The sequence below is a fragment of the Jaculus jaculus genome, chromosome 11 (genome assembly GCF_020740685.1).
Source record: "Jaculus jaculus isolate mJacJac1 chromosome 11, mJacJac1.mat.Y.cur, whole genome shotgun sequence".
NCBI classification, from domain to species: Eukaryota; Metazoa; Chordata; class Mammalia; order Rodentia; family Dipodidae; genus Jaculus; species Jaculus jaculus.
This window is the reverse complement of record NC_059112.1, coordinates 104,704,032-104,729,189: the sequence shown is the minus strand read 5'-3', so window position 1 is coordinate 104,729,189 and position 25,158 is coordinate 104,704,032. Positions and strand designations below refer to the sequence as shown.

At 47.8% G+C, this 25,158-nt stretch overlaps 1 protein-coding gene across 1 annotated transcript in view; it reads left to right on the top strand.

Annotated features, from left to right (window-relative positions):
* Positions 1 to 17,179: 17,179 nt before the first annotated feature.
* C11H16orf72 (chromosome 11 C16orf72 homolog) overlaps positions 17,180 to 25,158 on the top strand; it is a 33,871-nt gene continuing 25,892 nt past the window's right edge. The window contains exons 1-2 of the mRNA XM_004652253.3: positions 17,180 to 17,420; positions 18,148 to 18,228. Of these exons, the coding sequence (XP_004652310.1) occupies positions 17,195 to 17,420; positions 18,148 to 18,228 (307 nt within the window). The 5' untranslated portion in view covers positions 17,180 to 17,194. The remainder of the gene's footprint in view (positions 17,421 to 18,147; positions 18,229 to 25,158) is intronic.

The window sequence follows — 25,158 nt, the reverse complement described above, 5'->3', positions numbered from 1 at the left end:
ATTAAAGGCCTGCGCCACCAGCCTGGCTCTTCTTCTTCTTTTTTTTTAAGAACTTATCTTTTCTTAAATATTTTATTTATTTATTTATTTATTTATTTTGTTTTTTCAAGGTAGGGTATCATTCTAGCTCAGGCTGACCTGGAATTCACTATGTAGTCTCAGGGTCGCCTCGAATTCACAGTGATCCTCCTTAGAGTGAATATTGGGGAATTTAACCTGGGTCCTTTGGCTTTGCAGGTGAATGCCTTAACCACTAAGCCATCGTTCCAGCCCTGTGATTATTCTTCTAAGAGTAAAATTTTGCTATTATGGGGAGATTCAGGAAAAGCCAGAATTTTTTTTAAATTTTTTTTTGTTCATTTATTTGAGAACGACAGACACAGAGAGAAAGACAGAGGGAGAGAGAGAGAATGGGCGCGCCAGGGCTTCCAGCCACTGCAAACGAACTCCAGACGCATGCGTCCCCTTGTGCATCTGGCTAACGTGGGACCTGGGGAACTGAGCCTTGAACCGGGGTCCTTAGGCTTCACAGGCAAGCGCTTAACCGCTAAGCCATCTCTCCAGCCTGAAAAGCCAGATTTTAAGTTATGTCACTTAGATGTTTGCAGTTACCTTCTTTTTTTGAAATATTTTTCTTCTTCTCTCTCTCTTTTTTTTTTTGTTGTTGTTATTTTGTTTTTTGTTTCTTGTTTTTTTGACGTAGGGTAGCACTCTAGCCCAGGCTGACCTGGAATTCACTATATAGTCTCAGGGTGGCCTTGAACTCACGGTGATCCTCCTACCTCTGCCTCTGCCTCCCTAATGCTGAGATTAAAGGCGTGTGCCACCACGCCCAGCCCTGTTTTCCTTTTTAAATTTGTTTTTACTTTTATTTTATTTGAGAGCTAGAGAGAGAGAGAGAGAGAGAGAATGGGTGTGCCAGAGCATTCAGCCACTGCAAATTAATTCCAGAAGCATGTGCCACCTTGTGCGTCTGGTTTATGTGGGTCCAGGGGAATGGAGGCTGGGTCCTTTGGCTTTTGCAGGCGAGTGCCTTATCAGATAAGCCATCCCTCCAGCCCCTGCAGTCACTTCTTGTTGCTGGGATAAAGCGCCAGAGCAAAAGCAGCTTGTGGGAGGAAAGAGTTTATTTGGCTTACAGTCTCGAAGGGAAGACTCATGATGGGAGGAGAATGCATGGCGTGAGCAGAAGCTGGACGTCACCTCTGTCACGGCAGGTAGAAACCAGCAGCAGGAGAGTGAACTGAACCCTGGCAGGGGAAGCTATCACAACCCACCCCGATCAACACAGCTCCACCAGCAAGGCTCCACCTCCCAAATTGCCATCAGATGGGAATCAAACACTCAAAACACGTGAGTTGGGGCTGGAGAGATGGCTTAGTGGTTAAGGCACTTGCATATGAAGCCTAAGGACCCAGGTTCAATTCCCTAGTACCCACATAAGCCAGATGCAGTTTATGCAGAACACCTAATTCAAACTATCACACAGATATACAAGGTTTTTCAGTTTTCAGCTTTTATTTTTGGAGGGGTGCATGTGCGTACAGTATGTGTGATATATGATGAGATGTCTGTGTGGTGTATGCATGCATGTGTGTGCAAATATGTGTACCCTGCAAGCACGTGTGTGGAGGCCAGAGAACATCAGGTATCCTCTGCCTCTCTCATCTGCTTGGTTTTATGAGGTAGGGTCTTGTTCTAGCCCAGGCTGGCCTGGAATTCACTTTGTAGTCTCAGGGTGGCCTTGAACTTACAGCGATCCTCTTACCTCAGCCTCCTGAATGCTGGGATTAAAGGTGTGTGTCCAAAATGGCCTGGATATCCATGGCCTCACAGTGCCTGACACTACCTGCATAAGATCATCATAAGAGGAGGAAAAGATCAAGACATCAAAAGTAAAAGAGAGACTGATTGAGATGGGGAGGGGGTATGATGGAGAATGGAGTTTCAAAGGGGAAAGTGGGGGGGTGGAGGGTATTACCATGGGGTATTTTTTAAAATCATGGAAGTTGTTAATAAATAAATTAATTAATAAATTAAAAGGTGTGTGCCAACACGCTCTGCTGGGTCTTTTTTTTTTTTTACAAGAAATATTTAATTATTTATTTGTTGAACAGAGAGAGGCAGGTAGAGAGAGAGAATAGGCATGCCAGGGCCTCTAGCCACTGAAAATGAACTCTAGATGCATGTGCCATCTTGTGCATCTGCATTATGTGAGTACTGGAGAATTATAACCTGGGTCCTTAGGCTTTGCAGGCAAACACCTTAACTGCTAAGCCATTTCTCCAGCCGTTTGGTGTGTTTTTATTTATTCATTTGAGTAGAGTAAGAAAGAGAGAGAGATGCCTGGCTTGATGGTGCACACCTTAGCCTTAACTGCCAAGTCATCACTCCAGCCCACAAATAATTTTTTTCATTTTTATTAACAACTTCCATAATTATAAACAATATCCCATGGTAATGCCCCCCCCTTTCCTCTTTGAAACTCCATTCTCCATCATATCCCCTCCACCTCTTATTCAGTCTCTCCTTTATTTTGATGTCATGATCTTTTCCTCCTCTTATGATGGTTTTGGGTAGGTAGTGTCAGGCACTGTGAGGTCATGGATATCCAGGCCATTTTGTGTCCAGAGGAGCACGTTGTAAGGAGTCCTACCCTTCCTTTGGCTCTTTCATTCTTTCTGACACCTCTTCCACAATGTGGCTCTTTCATTCTTTCTGCCACCTCTTCCTCAATGGACCCTGAGCCTTGGAAGGTGTGATAGAGATGTTGCAGTGCTGAGCACTCCTCTGTCACTTCTTCCCAGCACCGTGATGCCTTCTGAGTCATCCCAAGGTCACTGCCATCTGAAAAGAGAAGATTCTCTACCAAAAGTGAGGGTAGTATTAATATATAGGTATTAACATTAAGAGAAGTGCTTACTGGGCAGTTTGATGAGCACCCGTAGGGCTCATGACTACCCCATTTTAGGGTCTCAGTATCAGGTGTGTACATCAGGAAAGTATTCCCTCTCATGGAGCGGGCCTCCAGTCCAGTTAGAGGACAGTTGGTTTCCAACATGACAGATGCGCCACTATTGTACCGGTTGCCTCATTTGGCCTGGCTGGTGAAACTAAGGCTTATAGTGTCCACTGCTGAGAATCTACACTAGTGATTTCTCTCTCTCCCATTGAACTGCATGCAGAATGGCTTCTTCCAGCTTCCTGTCAGCTCTTCTAAATGGAGGAGGTTATCAACTCAGTTCCAGCAGGGTTTCTCAGTGGCCTTGCAGCCCAAGTATGTGGAGTCTTCAGCAATAGGGTCTTACCATCTATTCCTAATGGGAAACCAAGGGCCTTGGCAATGGCCTGTAATGTTTTGGGGGCATCAGGGACCTCTGTGCCCAACAATTCACTGGAAGTTATCCCATCCCAGTCACTGAAAATTTTCTAGTCACAATCTATGGCTCCTGAGTGTTCCATTGTCCAAAAGGTAGGTAATAAATATTTTTAAAAAATTATTAAAAAGGGCTGGAGAGATGGCTTAGCGGTTAAGCGCTTGCCTGTGAAGCCTAAGGACCCCGGTTCGAGGCTCGGTTCCCCAGGTCCCACGTTAGCCAGATGCACAAGGGGGCGCATGCATCTGGAGTTCGTTTGCAGAGGCTGGAAGCCCTGGCGCGCCCATTCTCTCTCTCTCCCTCTATCTGTCTTTCTCTCTGTGTCTGTCTCTCTCAAATAAATAAATTTAAAAAAATTATTAAAAAAAAAAAGACCGGGCATAGTGGCACACGCTTTTAATCCCAGCACTTGGGAGGCAGAGGTAGGAGGATCACTGTGAGTTTGAGGCCTCCCTGAGACTGCATAAGGAATTGGCTAGAGCAAAACCCTATCTCAAAAAACCAAAAAGTAAATAAACAAATAAATAACTAAGATTAAAAAATATATTTCTAAAAAGCATTCAGGGCCTGGAGGATGATTTAGCAGCTAAGGCATTTGTCTGCAAAGCCAAAGGACCCAGGTTTGATTCCCCAGCGCCCATGTTAGCCTTATGCACAAGGGGGCGCATGCGTCTGGAGTTTGTTTGTAGTAGCTGGAGGTCCTGGCATGTACCCATTCTCCCTCTCCCTCTCTCTCTCTCTCTCTCTCTCTCTCTCTCTCCTTCTTTCTTTGCCAAATAAATAAAAGTAAAATTTAAGAAAAAGTATTCAGGGGCTGGAGAGATGGCTTAGTGGTTAAGGCAGTTGCCTGTGAAGCCTAAGGACCCAGGTTCAATTCTACAAGACCCATGAAAATGAGATGCACAAGGTGGCACATGTGTCTGGAGTTCATTTGCAGTGACTGGAGCATGTGGCATGCCCATCCTCTCTATATGTCTGCTTTTTTCTATCTCTCTCAAATAAATAAGTAGATAAATAAGTACAAATTCTTTATTAAGAAAAGTATCAAAAATACACAAACACATGAGCCTACAAGGGTCATTTTACATTCAAACCAGCACATCATATTATGGGGTAAAATTGTGAGACCACATGCTGAAGTGAGTGCACAGTGACTCATTTGACAAGGCGGTAAGTAGATCAAGACGTAGCTTTGGGTGGTCGTCGCGTCTTGTGGTTCGTTGGTGTCTGAAAAGAGCAACATGCTCTGTTCTTAAGGAACCAGGGCTTCCACACAGTGGTGAATCACATGGGGATGGTTCCCGGGCAGTCAGATGACCTGTTTGCTTTCTATTCTTAACTTTCTCTCTGGCCCAGGGCCTCTCTAGGGTAAAAATAAGTAGTGTTTGGTAACCCTCAGTAGAAAGGTGGTATTTAAGTCCAAAGAACACCTGAACCCAGCTAATTTGCACTAATTACCTGCACCCAACATAGATTAACCATCAGGGAAAACCTCCTTGCCACCACCGTTGTAAGTGTAATCCTATCTTGCAGAATCTCATATATATATTTTTTTGGGGGGGGGGTTCGAGGTAGGGTTTCACTCTAGCCTAGGCTGACCTGGAATTCACTATATAATCGCATGGTGGCCCTGAACTCATGGCAGTCCTCCTACCTCTGCCTCCCAAGTGCTGGGATTAAAGGCATGTGCCACCACGCCCAGCACAATATATATATATTTTATTTTTTAATTTTTTTGTCCATTTTTTATTTATTTATTATTTGAGAGCGACAGACACAGAGAGAAAGACAGATAGAGGGGGAGAGAGAGAATGGGCACGCCAGGGCTTCCAGCCTCTGCAAATGAACTCCAGACGCGTGCGCCCCCTTGTGCATCTGGCTAACGTGGGACCTGGGGAACCGAGCCTCGAACCGGGGTCCTTAGGCTTCACAGGCAAGCGCTTAACCGCTAAGCCATCTCTCCAGCCCTATATATTTTTTAAATAAGGAAACATTTATTTATTTTTATTTGATAGCAAGAGAAGAAAAAGCAAATAGAGAGAGAATGGGCACACCAGGGCCTTCAGCCACTGCAAATGAACTCCAGGCTCATGTGCCACCTTGTGCATCTGGCGTACGTGGGTTCTGGGGAATTGAACCTGGGTCCTTTGGCTTTGCAGACAAGCACCTTAACTGCTAAGCCATCTCTCCAGCCTAAAACATTTATTTTACTTTATAATATTGAAATGTATTTTGTAGTGTGTGCACTATATGTGGTATCATATGTGGTTTTTGTGTGGAGAATCCCATGCGAGGCCTGGTCATCCCTAGAGACTCTGGTTACATATGGTGAGGGATTCCTGAGGGCCTCGTGTATGCTAGGCAAACATTCTACCTCTAAGCCATACACACCTAGCTCCATATATATAAATATATATACATATATTTTATTTTTATTTATTTTTATTTTTATTTTTTTTTGAGGCAGGATACCACTCTAAGTCCAGGCTGGCCTGGAATTCACTATGTAGTCTAGGGCTGGTCTCGAACTCACAGCAATCCTCCTACCTCAGCTTCCCTAGTGTTGGGATTAAAGGTATGCACCACCATGATCAGCCCTTTTGGCTGGTTTTTTGTTTTTACATGAGAGAGAGAGAGAGCAAGCGAATGAGAGAGAAAGAGAGACAGAGATTGGTGCACCAGAGCCTCCAGCCACTGCATCAGACTCTACACGCGTGGGTCTCCTTGTGCGCATGTGCAACCTCGCACGTGGGTCTCCTTGTGCGCATGTGCAGCCTCGCACGTGGGTCACCTTGTGCGCATGTGCAGCCTCGCACGGGTGTCACCTTGTGCGCATGTGCAGCCTCGCATGGGTGTCACCTTGCGTCTTTGGTTTATGTGGGATCTGGGGAGTCCAATATGGATCCTTGGGTTTTGCAGGCCAAAACCTTAACCACTAAGCCATCTCTAGCCTTTTACTTAAATTTTTTTTTTGTTGTTGTTTATTTGCAAGCAGACACAGATAGAAGAGAGACAGACGGAAGGGGGCCACCAGGGCCTCCAGCCATTGCAGGCCAACCCCAGATGAATGTGCCGCCTCGTGCATCTGGCTTTATGTGAGGTTCTGAGGAATCGAAGTCAGGTAATTAGGCTTTGCAAGCAAGCACCTAAACCACTGAGCCATCTCTCCAGCTCCCTGCCCCTCTTTTTCTGAGGTATACAGTCTTGCTCTAACCCAGGCTGATCTGGAATTCACTACTATGTTGTCTCAGGGTGGCCTCGAGCTCACGGCAATCCTACTTCTGTCTCCCCAGTGCTGGAATTAAAGGTGTGCACCACCATACCTAGTTACCTAGTTTATCTTCTTCTTCTTCTTCTTCTTTTTTTTTTTTTTTGAGGTAGGGTCTCACTCTAGCTTAGGCTGACCTGGAATTCACTATGTAGTCTCAGGGTGGCTTTGAACTCATAGTGATCCTCCTACCTCTGCCTCCTGAGTGCTGGGATTAAAGGCGTGCAGTCACCACTCCTGGCCTCTCACCTCTTACACACTTCCTGTGTGAAGCAACATTCTTAGGTGTCTGATAAAGTTCAGGAACAAGGTAGACTTCTTTTGAGATATGTTGGGGCACAGGCCCAAAAGAACATAGATGGCAGCCTACCCTGGTAAGATTAAAAGAATTCCAGTCAGGGAATACATCCTTGATACTGAAAATTTAAAACAGGGTAGTCATGAGCCCTAGGGGTGTAACATCTGCTTCTGACTGGCTAAATGTATATACTATGCTTATCAAACTGCCCAGTAAGCACTTCTCTTAATGTTCCTTGAAGAAGAAAAACTAAAACAAAACAACCAGTAAAACCCATCCCAACTCAATGCCTAATTTACATTCTCAAGGATATAAGAAACCTCCACACAAGTCCCCATGTAGATCACCCCCTCAGGATCCCTCCCAACTCAGCTACTTTCTGCTTTACTTTCTTTCCTAACATAAATTTTTCTTTTTTTTTCTTTCATTTTTTGAGGTAAGGTCTCACTCTAGCTCAGGCTAACCTGGAATTCACTATGCAGTCTCAGAGTGGCTTTGAACTTAATGGCGATCCTCCTACCTCTGCCTTTCCATAGCTAGGATTAAAGGCATGTGCCACCATGCCCAGCAAATAGGTCTTCTTCTAGCCCAGGCTAACCTGGAATTTACTATGTAGTTTCAGACTGGCCTCCAACTTATGGTGATCCTCCTATCTTTGCCTCGTGAGTGCCGGGACTAAAGGCATGAGTTCAAGGCCACCCTGAGACTACGTAGTTCCAGGTCAGCCTGGACTAGAGTGAGACCCTGCCTTGTAAAAACCAAAATAAGTAAAAATAAAAACCTGAGGCTGAGTAGAGTGCCTGCTCAGCATGTACGAAGCCCTGGGTTCCAACCCCAGCACTGCAGAAACTGTGGTGGTTTGAATCAGGTGTCCCCCATAAACCTATGTGTTCTGAATGCATGGCTCCCAGTTGGGAGGTGGAGCTACACTGGAAGGGGTGTATTGTTGGGGAGGCTCTTAGGGGTGTTATATACAGGTCCCTGTTGCCAGAGTTTGGCTTACTCTCTTGCTGCCATTTTCCAGCTGCTGTGGCAGAGGTAAGGTCTAACCTCTGCAAACACCATGCTTTCTCTTGCCGTCGTGAAGATTCCCTTCAGGAGTGTAAGCTGAAATAAAAACTTTCCTCCCAGAGCTGGAGAGATTGCTCAGCGGTTAAGGTGCTTGCCTGCAAAGCCTATCCACCTTGGCTCAATTCCCCAGTGCCAGCATAAAGCCAGACACCCAAGGTGGTGCATGCAGGCCAGTCTGGAACTACAGAGAGTGAGTTCTAGGTCAGCCTGGGCTAGAGTGAGATGAGACCCTACCTTGAGAAAACAAAAAGAAAAAAAAGAGAAAAGAATGATGAATTGTCTAGTCAGACCACTGTTTCTTGTATAACACACAGATTTAGTTTTCTCTACTTAAAAAAAAAAACCCGTCTAGGGTTGGATAGCACAGAGCTGTTCACAAATTCACTCTCAGGCGCATCTTCCTTTCTACCATACAGTTGTTTACACAGTGCTTCTCCCTTTAAGGTTACTTCATGATCAAAGACAGGCTGCTGCAGTCCAGGATATCTTGTTTGTGCGGCAGGAACCCGGAAGGAGGAAGTAACCAGAGCCAGAGGCCAAGCTAAATCAGTTCCTTTTAAATAGCTTTCCTGGAAGCCCCACCCAATGGTTTCCTCTTATTATTTCATCATCCTGTCTTAGCTGCAAGGGAGGCTGGGAAATGTAGTCTTCAAGTTGAGCACATTGCCCAGTTGAATCAAACAGGCACTATTAGCAAAGAATCATGGTGGAATGGACATTGAAATGGACTGGACATCACAAACTCCTTTTTAAAAAATTTATTGATTTTGGGCTGGAGAGATGGCTTAGCGGTTAAGCGCTTGCCTGTGAAGCCTAAGGACCCCGGTTCGAGGCTCGGTTCCCCAGGTCCCACGTTAGCCAGATGCACAAGGGGGCGCACGCGTCTGGAGTTCGTTTGCAGAGGCTGGAAGCCCTGGCGCGCCCATTCCCTCTCTCTCCCTCTATCTGCCTTTCTCTCTGTGTCTGTCGCTCTCAAATAAATAAATAAAAAATTTAAAAAAATTATTGATTTTATTTGCAAGCAATGAGAGAGGGGGGGCACACCAGGGCTTTCAGCCATTACAAAGGAACTTCAGATGCATGTGCCACTTTGTGCATCTGTCTTATGTGGGTCCTGGGGAATCGAACCCTAGTTGTTAGTCTTTGCAGGCAAGCGACTTGAGTGCTAAGCCATCTCTCCAGTCCACAAATTCAGTCTTGTGTTTGGTGAGGCAGTTTAGAATGTCTGGACACCAAAAACAAAAAAAGCAAGAATGCCCTTGGACTTGCCCTTGCAGTCTCTTCACTTTGCTAGAACTCAGAGAAGAATCTACCTTCTCCTTCTCTCTCTCTCTCTCTCTCTCTCTCTCTCTCTCTCTCTCTCTCTCTTTTGTTTTTCGAGGTAGGGTCTCAATCTAGCTCAGGCTGACCTGGAATATAATATGTAGTCTCAGGGTGGCCTCAAACTCACGGTGATCCCCATACCTCTGCCTCCCGAGAGCTGGGATTAAAGGCGTGTGCCACCAGGATGCCTGGCTGTCCTTATCTATTGTCTAAGAGTTTCCTAGACCTGCTTTTTATTTATTTATTTATTTGAGAGCGACGGAGAAAAGGAGGGAGGGAGAAGAGAGAGAGTGAGAGAGAGAGAATGGGTGTGCCAGAGCTTCCAGACTTTGTAAACGAACTCCAGATGCGTGCACCCCCTTATGCATCTGGCTAACATGGGTCCTGGGAAGCGAGCCTTGAACGGGGGTCCTTAGGCTTCACAGGCAAGCGCTTAACCACTAAGCCATCTCTCCAGCCCCCTAGAGCTGCCTTTCCAGAAACAATCTGTACAGCTCCTTGGAAAGAAGCATTCCTGGAACGTTTAAATTTGATCCTGACATTGTGGTTGGTTAAACTCAGGTCCAAAACTTGGTGTCATGGCTGGTTATCTCAGCCCCCATTCAGAATCTATAAGTTAGGGCTGGAGAGATGGCTCAGCAGTTAAGGAAGTTGCCTGCACAGCCTAAGAACCCAGGTTCAATTCTCTAGGTTCCATGTAAGCCAGTTGCACAAGGTGGCGCACGTGTCTGGAATTCATTTGCAGTGGCTAGAGGCTCTGGTGGGCCTATATTCTCTTTCCTTCTCTCCCTGTCTCAAATTAAAAAACAAAATTAGGGCTGGATGGATTAGCAGTTAAGGTGCTTGCCTGCAAAGCCAAAAGGTCCAGGTTAAATTCTCCAGGACGCGTGTAAGCCGCATGCACAAGGTGGCATGCATGTCTGAGGATCGATTGGAGTGGCTGGATGCCCTGGTGCACCCATTCTCTCTCTCTCTCTCCCTGTCCCTCTCACATAAATAATAAATAAAATATGTTAAAAAAATTAAAAATGCGGGACACAGGGTGAGCTTTACCTCTCTTGCCTCCTTCACGACAAGAGCTCCCTGTACTTTTAAGCTCTTTTCTTCTCTCTCTCTCTTTTTGTTTGGTGAGCGCCATCACGCCGGGCTTCTTTCCTTTTCTTGTTGTAATAAAGTCTCTCTAAACCTTATCTTCTGGTCTTTTTTTTTTTTTTCCCCTTTTTTTTGTTTTTCAAGGTAGGGTCTCCCTCTAGCCCAGGATAACCTGGAATTCACTATGTAGTTAGGGTGGCCTTGAACTCACGGTGATCCTCCTACCTCTGCCTCCCAAGTGCTGGGATTAAATGCGTGCGCCACCACGCCTGGCTATATAATTTTTAAAACTTTTTTTTTTATTGACAACTTCTATACTTAACAGGCAATAAACCATGATAATTCCCTCTCCTCCTCCACTTTCCCCTTCACAACTCCTCTCTCCATCATATCCTCTCCCTCTCTCCATCAGTGTCTCTTTCATTTTGATGTCATCATCTATCTTTTCCTTCTATCACGAGGGTCTTGTGAAGGTAGTGTTTGGCACTGCCAGCTCATGAATATCGAGGTCAATTTATGTCTGAATGATTGCATTGTAAGCAGTGCTACCCTTCCCTTGGTTCCTACATTCTTTCTACCACCTCTTTCTCAATGGATCCTGACCCTTGGAAATATGATAGAGATATTTCAGTGCCAAATACTCCTCTGTCACTTTGTCTTGGCAGTATGGTGCCTTTTAGGTCATCCCAGTGGTCACTGCCATCTGAAGCTTCTCTAACCAAAAGTGAATAAATTTTAATTCTTTAAATTCATAAGACAAGAGTCAATTTATTGGTATATTGGCAAAGAATCTCAAAATTTCTTTCTGGGATTATATAGGTATAAGCAACAATGCCCAGCTTTATATCTTTTTTTAAAGTATTTTATTTATTTATTTATTTATTCATTTATTTGAGAAAGAGAGAGATAGGGACAGATGGAGAGAAAATGGGCATGCCAGGGCCTCTAGCCACTGTCAAAGGACCCCAGAAACATGTGCCACCTTGAGCCTCTGGCTTTACGTGGGTACTGGGCAATGGAACCCAGGTCCTTAGGTTTTTGTAGGCAAGCACCATAAGCTCTCCATCTTTAATCTGAGAAGTCAGCAACATTTGATAGAAATTTTCACATTGAAAATGTCTTTATTTAGTGACTGTCACAGCACAAATCTTTTTGGAGTGGGTAGAATTGGAATGCGGGAATGTTTGAGACAAGGTCTCATCCAATCCAAGAGGACCTTAAACTCACTATGGAACTAATGATTATCTTGAACTCCTGATCCTCCTCTCTGTGACTCTGGAATCTTGAGGTTACAGATGTGAGCCACCATACCTGGCTCATAGCAAAAATCTGCATGGTTATTTTCACATTTCTTTGCTCGAAAGGTGGAAGAAGCCATTCTGCATGAAGTTTGATGGGAGAAAAGAGAAATCACCAGTGAAGATACTCATCAGTGGACACTGCAAGCCTTATAATTGGCCAGCCATGCCAAATGAGCCAACAGGTGCAATAGTGGCACGTCTGTTATGGGGGAAACCAACTGCCCTCTAATTGGACTGGAGGCCCACTCCATGGGGGGGAATACATCCCTGATATTGAAAACTTAAAACAGGGGTAGTCATGAGCCCTAGAGGTGTAACGTCTGGTGTTGTCTGGCCAAATGTATATACTATGCTTATCAAACTGCCCAGTAAGCACTTCTATTAAATGCTCACATCCTTATATTAATGCTACTCTCACTTTTGGTTGAGAATCTTCTTTTCAGATGACAGTGACCTTGGGATGTCTCAGAAGGTATCATAGTGATGGAAAGAAATGACCACAATGCTCAGTACTGCAGTATCTGTATCACACCTTCCAAGGCTCAGGGTCTAATGTGGAAGAGGTGGCGGAAAGAATGTAAGAGCCAAAGGAAGGGTAGGACTCCATACAACATGCTCCCTCCAGACACAAAATGGCCTGGATATCCATGACCTCACAGTGCCTGACACTACCTGCATAAGACCATCATAAGAGGAGGAAAAGATCAAGACATCAAAAGTAAAAGACAGACTGATTGAGTTGGGGAGGGGCTATGATGGAGAGTGGAGTTTCAAAGGGGCGAGTGGGGGGAGGGAGGGTATTACCATGGTGTATTTTTAATAATCATGGAAGTTGTTAATAAAAAATTTTAAGAATTTTAAAAAAAGAGAAAAAAATGACAGGTGAAAATAGAGACCTGTGTGGCCGTGGGTTTGGGCACTAAGGCAGGAAGCTGATGTTTTCCACGTGTACTAGAGATCCAGCATTCATGCAGCGCCGTTTCATTTCCTTCTAGTCTATGGCTGAAAATAGATGCCTTTGCCAGCTAAGGTCAGGGACAAAGCTGCTCATGCCGAGTGTGCATGAGGGGAAGAGGTGAGGTCTCGGCTCCTTAAACACGTCGACCACGACTCTGCAGCGGTGCTTCACACCTGTTATCCCAGCCTTGCAGAGCTTGAGCACAGGAGATGGCGGAGTTTGAGGCCAGCCTGGACTACTTTACTTGCTTTGTTTTTATTTATTTGAGAGAAAGACGGAGATAGAGAGAGAATGGGCACACCAGGACTTCCAGCCACTGTAGTGGAACTGCAGGCGTGTGCGCCCCCTTGTGCACATGTGCAACCTTGCACGCTTGCGTCACCTTATGCGTCTGGCTTATGAGGGACCTGGAGAGTCGAACTTGAGTCCTTAGGCTTCACAGGCAAGCACCTTAACAGCTAAGCCATCTCTCCAGCTCTTGTAATTGTTTTTTTTTTTTTTTTTCCAGGTAGGGTCTCACTTTACCCAGGCTGACCTGGAATTCACTCTGTATTCTCAGGGTGGTCTCGAACTCACAATGATCCTCCTACCTCTGTCTCCAGAGTGCTGGGATTAAAGGCGTGCACCACCATGCCTGGCACCTTGTAATTTTTTTTTTTTTGAGAGAGAAAGAGGATTGGCATGCCAGTCCACCAGCCACTGCAGTCGAACTCCAGAAGTGTGCAGTATACACCATCTCATGTGCATGTGTGACTTGCATCCCATTGTGCATTTGGAGAGTTGAACATTGATCCTTATTGTAGGTAATTGCCTTAACTGCTAAGCCACCTCTGCAGCCCAGGTGGTTACCTTCTAAAAAAATAGTGTATCACTTATTTATTTGAGAGAAAGAGAGAGAGTCAGGCGGGTGGGATGGGGAGAGAAAGAATTGGCACATCAGGGCCTCCAGCTGCTGCAAACAAACTCCAGACGCATGTGCCATCTTGTACACCTGGCTTACATGGGTCTTGGGGAATTGAACCCCAGGTCCGTTGGCTTTGTAGGTAAGCACCTTGACCACTAAGCCATCTCTGCAGCCCAGGTGGCAACCTTCTAAAAAAAGATTGTATCATGCCAGGTGTGGTGGTGCACGCCTTTAATCCCAGCACTTGGGAGGCAGAGGTAGGTGGATTGCTGTGAGTTCAAGGCCACCCTGAGACTACATAGTGAATTCTAGGTCAGCCTGGGCTAGAGTGAGACCCTACCTCAAAAAAAAAAAAAAATCAAAACAAAAGAAACAAACAAAACAAAATTCTTCCAGGGTGGGGAGATGGTTCAGAGGTTAAAGGCACTTGCTCCACAAACCTACCAACTGGAGTTCGGATCTCTAGCACCCCAGGTAAAGCCTGACATAAAATGGCACCATGGCCATCTATAATCCCAGAGTGTCCACAGAAGAGGCAAGTGGAGTCAGGAGAATCCCAAAGCTCACATGCCAGCTAGTCTGGCCTTCCCAGCAGCAAAACAAGAGAAAAGCTGTGTCAAACAAAGTGGAAGGGGAGGATCTACAATGTAGCTCAGCTGCTGGAGAGCTTGCCAAAGCACAGTCTTGGGGTGGATCCTCAGCATGACATACAACAGGTGTGGTGGTGTGTCCCTGTGTTCCCAGCACTTGAGATGTGGGGACAAGAGGATCAGAAGTTTAAGGGCATCCTTGGCTATATACAGTGAGTTCACAGAAGACTTGTATGAAAACAAAACAAAACAAAACAAAAGTTGCCCTAGCCTGGTGGTATGCACCTATAACCCCAGCACTAGGTAGGCAGGACATGAGGATCAAGAGTTGGGGGTCACCTGAACTACACATAAGAAAAACAAAATAGCTCTCCAAATAATAATAAAGAAAGAGGGATTGCTTAGAGGTTAAGGTGCTTGCCTGCAAAGCCTCATGATCCAGATTTAATCCCCCAGTACCTACATAAAGCCAGATGCACAAAGTGGTGCATACATCTGGAGTTCCATTGCAGTGGCTGGAGATCCTGATGTGCCCATTCTGTCTGGCTTTCTTGTGTCTGTCTCTGCTAGCAAATAAAAAAAGTATTAAAATTAAAAAAAAAAGAACGAAAGCAAAAAAGGGCTTGAAGTGATGGCTCACAGGTTAAAGGCCCTTGCTTGCAAAATTTGATGGCCTGGGTTCAAATCCTCAGTACCCATGTAAGCCAGATGCACAAAGTCGTGCATGAGGGGCTGGAGAGATGACTTAGTCGTTAAGGCGCCTGCCTGCAAAGCCTAACGATCAGATGTCAATTCCCCAATACCTACATAAAGCCAGATGCACAAAGTGGTACATGGGTCTGGAGTTTGTTTGCAGTGGCTGGAGACTTTGGTTCTCCTATTTTCTCTCCCTCTCTTAAATATATAAATAAATAATTTTTTGGGGGGGGGTTTAGGTCAGGCTGACCTGGAATTCACTATGCAGTCTCAGGCTGGCCTTGAACTCACAGCGATCCTCTTACCTCTGCCTCCTGAGTGCTGGGGTTAAAGGCATGAACCACCATACCTTTTTTTTTTTTTTTTAAAGGTATTTTGAGGTAGGGTGTCACTCTAGCTCAGGCTAACCTGGAATTCACGATGTAGTCTCTGGATGGCCTCGAACTCACAGCGATCCTCCTACCTCTGCCTCCCAAATGCTGGGATTAAAGGCATGTGCAACCACACCAAGCTGCTATTTTGAAACAGTATTTCATGCAATCCAGCCTGGCCTCAAACTCTTATGTCGTGGTGGGTAGCTTTGAACTTCTGATTCACCTGTGTGCAATTCTCAAGTGATGGGATTACAGACTGCAACCTTGTCTGGTTTATTTGCCAGCATGCTAGGAAACGCCGTCCCTTCAACGTGTGTGTGTGTGTGTGTGTGTGTGTGTGTGTTTCAGGCAGCATTTCATAGCTCATGCTGGATTCTGAACTATATAGTCGAGGCTGGGCTTGAACTCGCGATCCTCTTTCCTCAGCTCTTTGAGTGGAGAGGTTACACTCGGTTCCCACTACGTCCAGCTTTGAGGCAAGTCTGGACAAAGTGACAAGGGCGCGAGCCGGCTGTCCCGCGAGAGGCGGGCCGGCGGGGATTTCGGGAGGGGCCGGCGGGGGCGGGGCAGGGCCGGCTGTCAGGTCAGCGGGCGGGCGCGTGCCCTGCTCTCCCAGCCGGGCCTGCGTCCGCGCGTGCCGGGGAGCGTGCGTGCATGCGATCGTGGGTGCGGGACCGGTGCGGGCCCGGGCCGAGGCGGGGAAGCAGGACGCAGGCCGGGATCCTCGCACCCCTCTGCGCCCGCCGAGAGTGGGACGCTGGAGGAGAGCGGTGCGAGAGAGCTTTGCAAGTCATGGGCACCAAATTCACTTTCTGCGCTGCCCTCAGCCCAGGCTCGGAACTGGAGGGCCGCCCTGGGGGTCACCCCCTGCTCAGCGAGCGCAGGAAGAGCCCCCGCCGGGCGTCGTCACTGGGCCCAGTCACGTGACTCCGTCCTGACAACTGGGGGCAGGAAGCAGTGCGCACGCGCAAGCGCTCTCCCACAGCCCCTATATACATTTTTTTCTCCCTCTAGGACGTCACGTGACTCAGATCTGCCTACTGCGCGCGCGGGGTGGGGGAACAAGCCGTGCGCATGCGCAACCCCTCTCCCACTTTTTTAATATATATTATTTTCTTCCTCTTGGCCAGACGCTGCCACTGTCAACTCCTCCCCCTCCCTTCCGTCTCATCCTTCCTGACATTTACTGTTTTTTCCCTCTTTCCGCCCCGCCCCGTGATGACGTCAGGCAGGCAGGCCGGCGAGCCAATCACGACGCTGTCTTCACGGCCCAGTGAGGCGCGGGCCAATCAGGATCCTGACAGCAGGCGCTCCCCGGCCGGCCCTCTTCCCGCCCCCCCCCTCGCGCGGGGCGCCTTGGCCGAGTGGGCGGGGGAGGGCGGGGACAGCCCGCCGCAGAGGCGTCGACAGCGGCGGCGGCGGCGACGTTCTTCAGTGTCCGGGGTTGGGTTCGGCGGTGCGGGTCGGGCTGCGCGCAGTGTTCGGCAGGCAGAGCGGCCGCGGCCTTTAAAAGCGAGGCCACGGCGCCATGGGTGGGCATTAGAAAAGGTGCCGGCGGGCGAGCGCAGGGACGGCGGCGTTTTGATTCCGGCCCGCGGCGACCCTGAGTAAGGGAAGACCTAAGGGTGGGCGGAGAGAGAGACAGAGAGAGAGAGAGAGAGAGAGAGAAGGGGGGGGACGCTCGTCGCTCGGTGGCGGTGGTGGGAGGGTCGTCCCCGTCCCCGGGGCTGGTGCGGGTCGGAGTGGCCGGCCCGTGGAGGTGAAAGGGTAAAAAAAAAAAAAAAAAGGGCTCAGGAGAGCCTGGGCCGCCGCGAGGACTCGTCGTCGTCGTCGTCATCGTCGTCGCCGCCGAGCGCCGGGCCTGTGGACGACGACGCTCCCGCCGAGGCCTCGCCCGGGGAGGACGCGGCGGCGGCGGCGAGGCGGCGGGGGGCCGCGGACGATGGAGGAGCGGAAGGAGGAGGGCGAGGCGGAGATCCAGGAGCACGGGCCCGAGCACTGGTTCTCCAAGTGGGAGCGGCAGTGCCTGGCCGAGGCCGAGCAGGACGAGCAGCTGTCGCCCGAGCTGCAGGAGGAGGCGGCGGCCGCCGCGCAGCCCGAGCACAAGCAGCAGAAGCTGTGGCACCTCTTCCAGAACTCGGCCACCGCCGTGGCCCAGCTCTACAAAGGTGAGGCCGCGCCGCCATCTTGGCGCCGCCCGCGGCTCCCCTGGCCGGCCCCCGGGGGGCCCCCTTCGGCCCCCCCCTTCGCCCCGCTTCTCACCTCCCTCCCTCCCCGGCCGGCCCCGCGGCGTGACGGTGGCCGACGACCGTCTCGGGGCCCGGCGTGGGCGCACACTTGCCGGCCCTCTCCTGCCATCTTGGCCTGGGCGACGCTGACGCTCGGCCTCGGCGGAGCCCCGGGGCGTCTTTGATCGGGGGGTGGGGGGTGGAGAGAGAGAGAGAGAGAGAGCCCGACGCGGGGACAGGGCCTGCGCGCCGCCGGGTCCCCCAGCCTTCACCCCGGGCGGCCCCCCGTCGGGTCGCAGAGGCAGGGGAGGAGTCCCCGGCACAAAATGGCGAAGGAGGCGGCGGGGCGGCCCCATTGTGCCCCGGGCCGGGCCGGGGGCGGGGACTTCGGGGGGTGCCTCCCTGCACCTCGCCGGCCGGCTCTGCGCCCCCGGATCCGCCGACGCTGGGGTTCCCTCCCCCCCCCCCGCCCTCGCCGCGACCCCTTGTGTCCCGTCCCCAGCGGCTTCTGGGATCCCTAAACATTTAACAAAATGGCGAAACCTAATATGGCCGTTCCAGACTGATTGACGCCCAAATAACATTCTCTCTCTCTCTGCGTGTGCGTGTGTTGTCTTTTTTTCTTAAATTCTTTTTTCTTTTTTTTTTTTTTTCTTTTTGTTTTCAGACCGTGTGTGTCAGCAGCCAGGACTTTCTCTCTGGGTCCCTTTCCAAAACGCAGCCACGGCCGTCACCAACCTCTACAAAGGTAAAGAGACCCGTGCGGCATTGCCGGCCGCCGGGGGAAGGGTGGGCGTCCTGCATTCCCCAGTGTGTGTTGTGCTCTTTTAAAAAAAAGTCCAGCTTGCTAACCTTGAATGCCTTGAACTTAGGCATCTCGGGTGCTGTTCTGAGCTACGGGAAGCACAAGCGCTTCTGACACCCCCTCCTCCCTCGGAGGGTGGGACGGGACACATATGGCAGTCTCTGGGGAACACTTGCTTGTCACCATCGAGAGGGGGCTGCTGGTCCTCCTGCAGTTCCGCCTCAGCCCCCCAGCTTCCACGGTATAGCGAGGACCTAACCAGTTCTCAGAGTGCTCTGCCCTGGAAGACTGGTGAGCCTCCTTCCCTGGGAAAGGCCTCAAGGGAAGAAAGTCGGCTTTTGTAGCACACGCTGAGATGGGATAACCCTTGGAAGAATCTTGAGTCAGGCAGTTGATAGCGTGGAAGTGCTTTGAACACTTGCTAGTTGGAATGGTGTACATATCCCCCGTCCAGCTCTTCAAATAGCTCGTGTCTGGTGGTGATTGGGCAGGAAATCAGTAGGTAGAGGTTTTGATATGATCGTTGTGTTTGTGGTGGTGCCTTGTTGATGTTCCTTTCTGATGACCTGTAAGTACACAGTTTTGCCCACTGTGCAACGAGTTTGGCTGTGTACCTTACAGATATGGAAGAGTTGGAAATCTAGTTTTTCCTCAGGTTTCCTATGAAAAAAAGTAATGGCTTTGAGAGAGAAAAGAAAGAATGGATGTTTCAGGCCCTAGTGCCACTGCAAAGCAACTCCAGACATGTGGCAGCTGATGTGGGTATTGGGGAACTGCACTTAGGGCTTCAGGCTTTGCAAGCAAGTGCCTTTAACAGCTGAGCCATTTCTTCAGCCCGACTTGGCAGGTATTTCGAGGTAAGGTCTCGCTCTAACCCAGGCTAATCTTGCAGCCTCAGGTTGGCCTAGAACTCAGTCACCCTCCTACCTCTGCCTCCTACCCCTGCCTGGTTTTGGGGGACAGTAATTTTGAGAACTGTTAAATGAAACTGGTGACTAAGCATATTAGTTTTAAGGAAGGAGGAACTGTTACTCCAGCTTTACTGAGAAAAAGCTTATTTTTGGTTTCTTTTGAAACAAGACCTTTTAAAAAAATTATTATTACTTAAAATTTTTATTGTGTTTATTTGAGAGTAAGAGGCAGATAGAGAGAGAATGGGCACACCAGGTCCTCCAGCCACTGCAACTGAACTCCAGATGCATGTGCCACCTTGAGCATCTGGCTTACATGGATACTGGGGAATCGAGCCTTGAACCAGGATCCTTATGCTTCACAAGTAAGTGTGTAACCACTAAGCCATCTCTCCAGCCTTGAGACAAAGTCTTAATGTAGTGCAGGCTGTCTTTCAAACTTGTGCTTCTCCTCCAGTCTCCAGTGCTGGGATTGCAGCTGTGCATCACCTTGCCTTCCTGGAAATAACAGCTTTGATTTTATACAGTTGAGTCTTAAATTTGGGGGTTCAGCTTGTGCTGGGGATGGAACTCAGTCTCATGGCATTCAACCACTGAGTCACATCTCTAACATCTCTAGCCCATGCTTTTATTTATTTATTTATTTATTTGAGAGCGACAGACACAGAGAGAAAGACAGACAGAGGGAGAGAGAGAGAGAGAATGGGTGCGCCAGGGCTTCCAGCCTCTGCAAAGGAACTCCAGACGCATGCGCCCCCTTGTGCATCTGGCTAACATGGGACCTGGGGAACCGAGCCTGGAACCGGGGTCCTTAGGCTTCACAGGCAAGTGCTTAACCGCTAAGCCATCTCTCCAGCCTTAGCCCATGCTTTTAAAGTTTTGATTACTGATCCTGAACAAATGGCTTTTTGTTTTTCTCCTGAGGTGTAGAGTCTTGCTCCAGATGGAGCTGACCTGGAATTCGGTATGTAGTTTCAGGGTGGCCTTGAACTCAAAGCAATCCTCCTACCTCAGCCTCCCAAATGCTGGGATTAAAGGCATGAGCCACCATGCTCAACAACAAATGGCTTTTAAAAAATTTTTTTTGTTCATTTTTTATATATTTATCTGAGAGCGACAGATACAGAAAGACAGAGGGAGAGAGAGAGAATGGGTGCGCTGGGGCTTCCAGGCACTGCAAATGAACTCCAGACGTGCCCCCTTCTGCATCTGGCTAGCGTGGGACCTGGGGAACCGAGCCTCCAACCGGGGTCCTTAGGCTTCACAGGCAAGCACTCAACTGCTAAGCCATCTTTCCAGCCCAAATGGCTTTTTTTGAGGTAGGGTTGGTTTTGCTTTCGCCCAGGCTAACCTGGAATTCACTGTGTAGTCTGAGGGTGGCCTTGAACTCATGGCAATCCTCCCACCTTTCTGCCTCCCAAGGGATTAGATTACAGGCATGTGCCACCAAGCCCGGCTCTTTTTTATTTTTATTTATTTTTAGCCCTAGTCTGGCTTCGAATTCAGTGGCCACCCTATCTCAGCTGCTTCTTGGAGTACTGTTTATTTTTCACGTTAGGGTCTTGCTCTAGTCCTGGCTGATGTGGAATTCACTATGTAGTCCCAGGCTACCCTCAGCGATCATTCTACCTCTGCCTCCTGAGTGCTGTGGTTAAAGGCCTGCCCCAGTATGCCTGGCCTATCTTAGCCTCTTAAGTGCTGTGTGTATTATTTGTGTACAGTAAAATCACCTTTCAAAATGTGTAATTTTGACATACACAGTATTAATAGATAGAATGTATCCCCCTTCTCCAGTTCCTTTTTTTTTTTTTAAACCCCTTACCAGATTGTTGGTACTGTGTATATTCCCCTTAAAATGTGGTCTGTGGGCTTCTTAGTTTTGACTTAGTATTTTGAGGTGGGTCCATTGAGTTCACATTATAGGTACTTTTTAGTTGCAAGGAAGGATCCTGTTGTATGGAAGCACATGGCTTCTCCTGCTTCTGATGTAGTTCAGTGTTTGAAGGGAAGGCAACTTGTTGGCATTTGCAGTGTGCCAGGCTCCTAGCTGAAGCCATCTACAAATGTGAATGTCTCTTGTCAGATTACAGCAGCAGCATCTTATTGCTAACTCCCCAGAAAACGAGCTCTGGACCTCTTGATTTAAGTTAAGTAAAGGAGATTTATTGAGAATTACCTGAGAAAGCCTGGAGTGTCAGGACAAGCGTGCTTAGTATTTGGGCCTGGTATTCCAAGAAGGGGGTGGGGGAGTAAAGGTTATAACTCAGAAAAGCCGACTGATTTAGCAGTGAGAATCAGAAGGCAACTTGAAAATGCTGTGTCGGAGCTGGTCATGGTGGTTCACTCTTAAAATCTTAACATTGAGGAAGGCTGAGGTAGGATTGTCATGAGATCAAGGCTAGCCTGGGCCAGAGTGAAAGAACCTTGTCTGGAAAAGAAAAAAAAATAGCTGTTTATGCTGGGTATGTGCTCATTCTTTTAATCCTAGTATGTGGGAGGCTAAAGGTCAGCCTAGGCTATGCAGTGAGACCCTGTCTAAAAACAAAGCAAACCAACAGCAGAAAAATGACGCTTTTATTTTACTAAAATGAAGAACATTAATTTTAAATATCACCTGGTTTCTGGATTGTCAATGTGAATTAGTATTATTTTGGCATTAGATTTTTTATTTATTTGAGAGAGGAAGAGGCAGATGGAGAATGAATATGCTAGGGCCTCAGCCACTGCAAAGGAACTCCAGATGCATGCACTGCCTTGTGCATCTATCTGGTTTGCCAAAGTCCGTAGGCTTCAGAGGCAAGTGCCTTAACTGCTAAACCATATCTCCAACTGTTGTTATCTTTTTATTTTTTAACTTAATTTGAGAGCCATAGAGAAAGAGGTAGAGAGAGAGAGAATATGAGTGCAACAGGGCCTCCAGCCACTGCGAATGAACTCCAGATGCAAGCACCACCTTGTGCATCTGGCTCACGTGGGTACTGGGGAATTGAGCCGTGAACCTGGTCCTTAGGCTTCACAACTGCTAAGCCATCTCTCCAGCCCCTTTGTTTAATATTTTTGAGGTAGGGTCTCACTGTAGTCCAGGCTGACCTAGAACTCACTATGCTAGCCTTGAATTTGTGGTAGCCTCCTAATTTGTGGGATTACCGGGATTATAGGTGTTTAGCCACCAAGCTCAGGCTTTAGTTTTATTTTTTATCCTATTTGAAACACTTTGTTTGCAGGGGAAGTGGATAATACCCTCTTCTCATTCCCTTCTTTCTACTTAGGGACCTGTCTTTTACAGAGGAGGCATAGCTGTAGGAGTAATTGACTACCTCAAGTAGAGCCAATAAAATTAGCAGGACAGTGTCATAAGTATATACAGCATTGAGTAGTGCTAATTTTTTTTTTCTCAGGTAGGGTTTCACTTTAGCCTAGGCTGACCTGGAATTCACTATGGAGTCTCAGGGTGGCCTCTAACTCACAGCAATCCTCCTACCTCTGCCTTCCGAGTGCTGGGATTAAAGGCATGCGCCACCATGCCTGGCAAGTAGTGCTAAATTTAAATCAGTGTTCAAAGTTCTGATTAAATGTAACTTACAGGAGAGGAAGGCTGTGGGGAGATCCTTTAAGCAGACAACACTCAATGTATTTTGTGTAAGTAAACATTATATAGCCTGGAAGAGTGGCTCCTCTTCTAAAATGAACACACAGAAAAGTAAGAATTGGCTAAAAACCCAGCCCTTTTGGGTCATATTTCTTTATTTATTTTGAGTAAATGACAAGGTCTCATGTAAGCTAGGTTGGCCGTGAACTTTTGGCAGTTTCTGCCCTTTTTTTTTTTTTTTTTTTTTTTTGGTTTTCTGAGGTAGGATCTCACTGTATCCCAGGCTGACCTGGAATTCACTCTGTAGTCTCAGGGTGGCCTCGAACTCACAGCAGTCCTCCTACCTCTTCCTCCCGAGTGCTGGGATTAAAGGCGTGCGCCACCACGCCCGGCCTAGTTTCTGCCTTTTTTTTTTTTTTTTCCGAGGTAGGGTCTCACTCTGGTCCAGGCTGACCTGGAATTAACTGTCATCTCAGGGTGGCCTTGAACTCATGGCAATCCTCCTACCTCTGCCTCCCTAGTGCTGGGATTAAAGGCGTGCGCCACCACGCCCGGCTTAGTTTCTGCCTTTTGAGCACCAGGATTACAGGTGTGTAGCACTGTGCCTGGCTTGGGGCTTCACTTAATATCCAGAAGCCTTTTGAAAAATTGAATATTCAGTTGTGGTATGATTGGAAGGATTTGGAAGAGAATGCAAGTTCGCCTTGCCTGCTTAGGACAAAAATCAAGTAAAATGTATGCCTTATAATTAAATCTCATGTACTTGGGAGCTTGGGACAGTAGGATGGCAAGTTTGAGGTCTTCCTAGACTAAGTTCATGGCCGGCCTGGGAAACTTGGTGAGACCTAGTCTCAAATAGTGAAAAGAGCTGTCAAGCACAGTGATACTGCTTGGGTCTTGTGTTACCAGATAAATGTGAGGCTGGCTTCCTCTTTTGGTATTTGTTTGTTTTTTTTCCCCCCAAGGTAGGGCCTCACCCTAGCCCAGGCTGACCTGGAATTCACTATGTTGTCTCAGCGTGGCCTTGAACTCAAGAGATCCTCCCTATGATTGCACCATCACGCCCAGCTGTTTCTTTGTTCCCCATCCCCCAATTTTAAATAATTTATTTGAGAGAGAGAAAAAAAGTGGGCCTCTAGGGCCTCTAGCCACTGCACATGAACTCCAGGTGCACACGTGTGTGCCCCCTTGTGAATCTGGTGTTACGTGGGTACTGGAAATTGAAACTGGGTATTATCAGAGCAAGGTTATCCTAGGTTAGTCCCCCCAGGGTCTCCTGGGGTGGGAGCTGTTATCCTACTTCTTCAACAGCCTTTGGAAATTAACTTGATGACACTCAAGAGAGCTGCTTCTCACCCCCCTTTTTTTTTTTTTGTTTTTTTGAGGTAGGGTCTCACCCTAGCCCAGGCTGACCTGGAATTTACTATGGAGTCTCAGGGTGGCCTCGAGATCACGGCAATCCTCCTACCTCTGCCTCCCAAGTGCTAGGATTAAAGGTGTATGCCACCACGCCCGGCTTACCATTTTTTAAAAGGGTTTTCTTCGATTTTATTTTCCCCCTCATTTCATTGAGAGCTCAGGCTGTTCTAGAGCTCATGGCAATCCTCCTGCCTTTGCCTCACAAATGCTGGGGTTGCAGGTGTGTACTATTGTGCTTAGCTGTTTACTTGACTTGATTTTTTATTTTATTTTATTTGGTCAACCCAGTCTGACCTGGAATTCACTATGTATTCTCAGGGTGGCCTTGAAGCCATGCAGTTCTACCTCTACCTTCTGAGTGGTTTTATTTACTTTATTAAATTGAGTAGAATTTTTGTATGGACACATTATATGTTCTTTTTTGTTTTTTTTTTTCCAAGGTAGGGTCCTAATTTTAGCCCAGGCCAACTTGGAACTTAGCTCCAGGCTTTCCTCAAATTCACTGCTATCTCCTATCTCTGCCTTCCAAGTGCTGGTATTAAAGATGTGTGCTACCACACCCAGCCACCTCTTTATAAAAGTGCATTGGGGGCTGGAGGGATGGCTTAGCGGTTGAGGCCTTTGCCTGCAAAGCCAAAGGACTCAGGTTCTATTCCCCAGGACCCACGTTAGCCAGATGCACAAGGGGGTGCACACATCTGGAGTTCGTTTGCAGTGGCTGGAAGCTGTGGTGTGCCTATTGTGTGTCTCCCTCCCTCCCTCTTTCTGTCAAATAAGTAAAAATAAAAAAATATTTTAGAAAAAAGTGCATTTGGAGGGCTGGAGATATGGCTCTTCTGTTAAGGCAGTTGACTGCAAACCCTAATGACCTGGGTTTGATTTCCTCAGTATTGGCATAAAGCCAGAAAAAAGTGGCACATGCATGTGGATGGAGTTTGTTTGCAGTGACTGGAG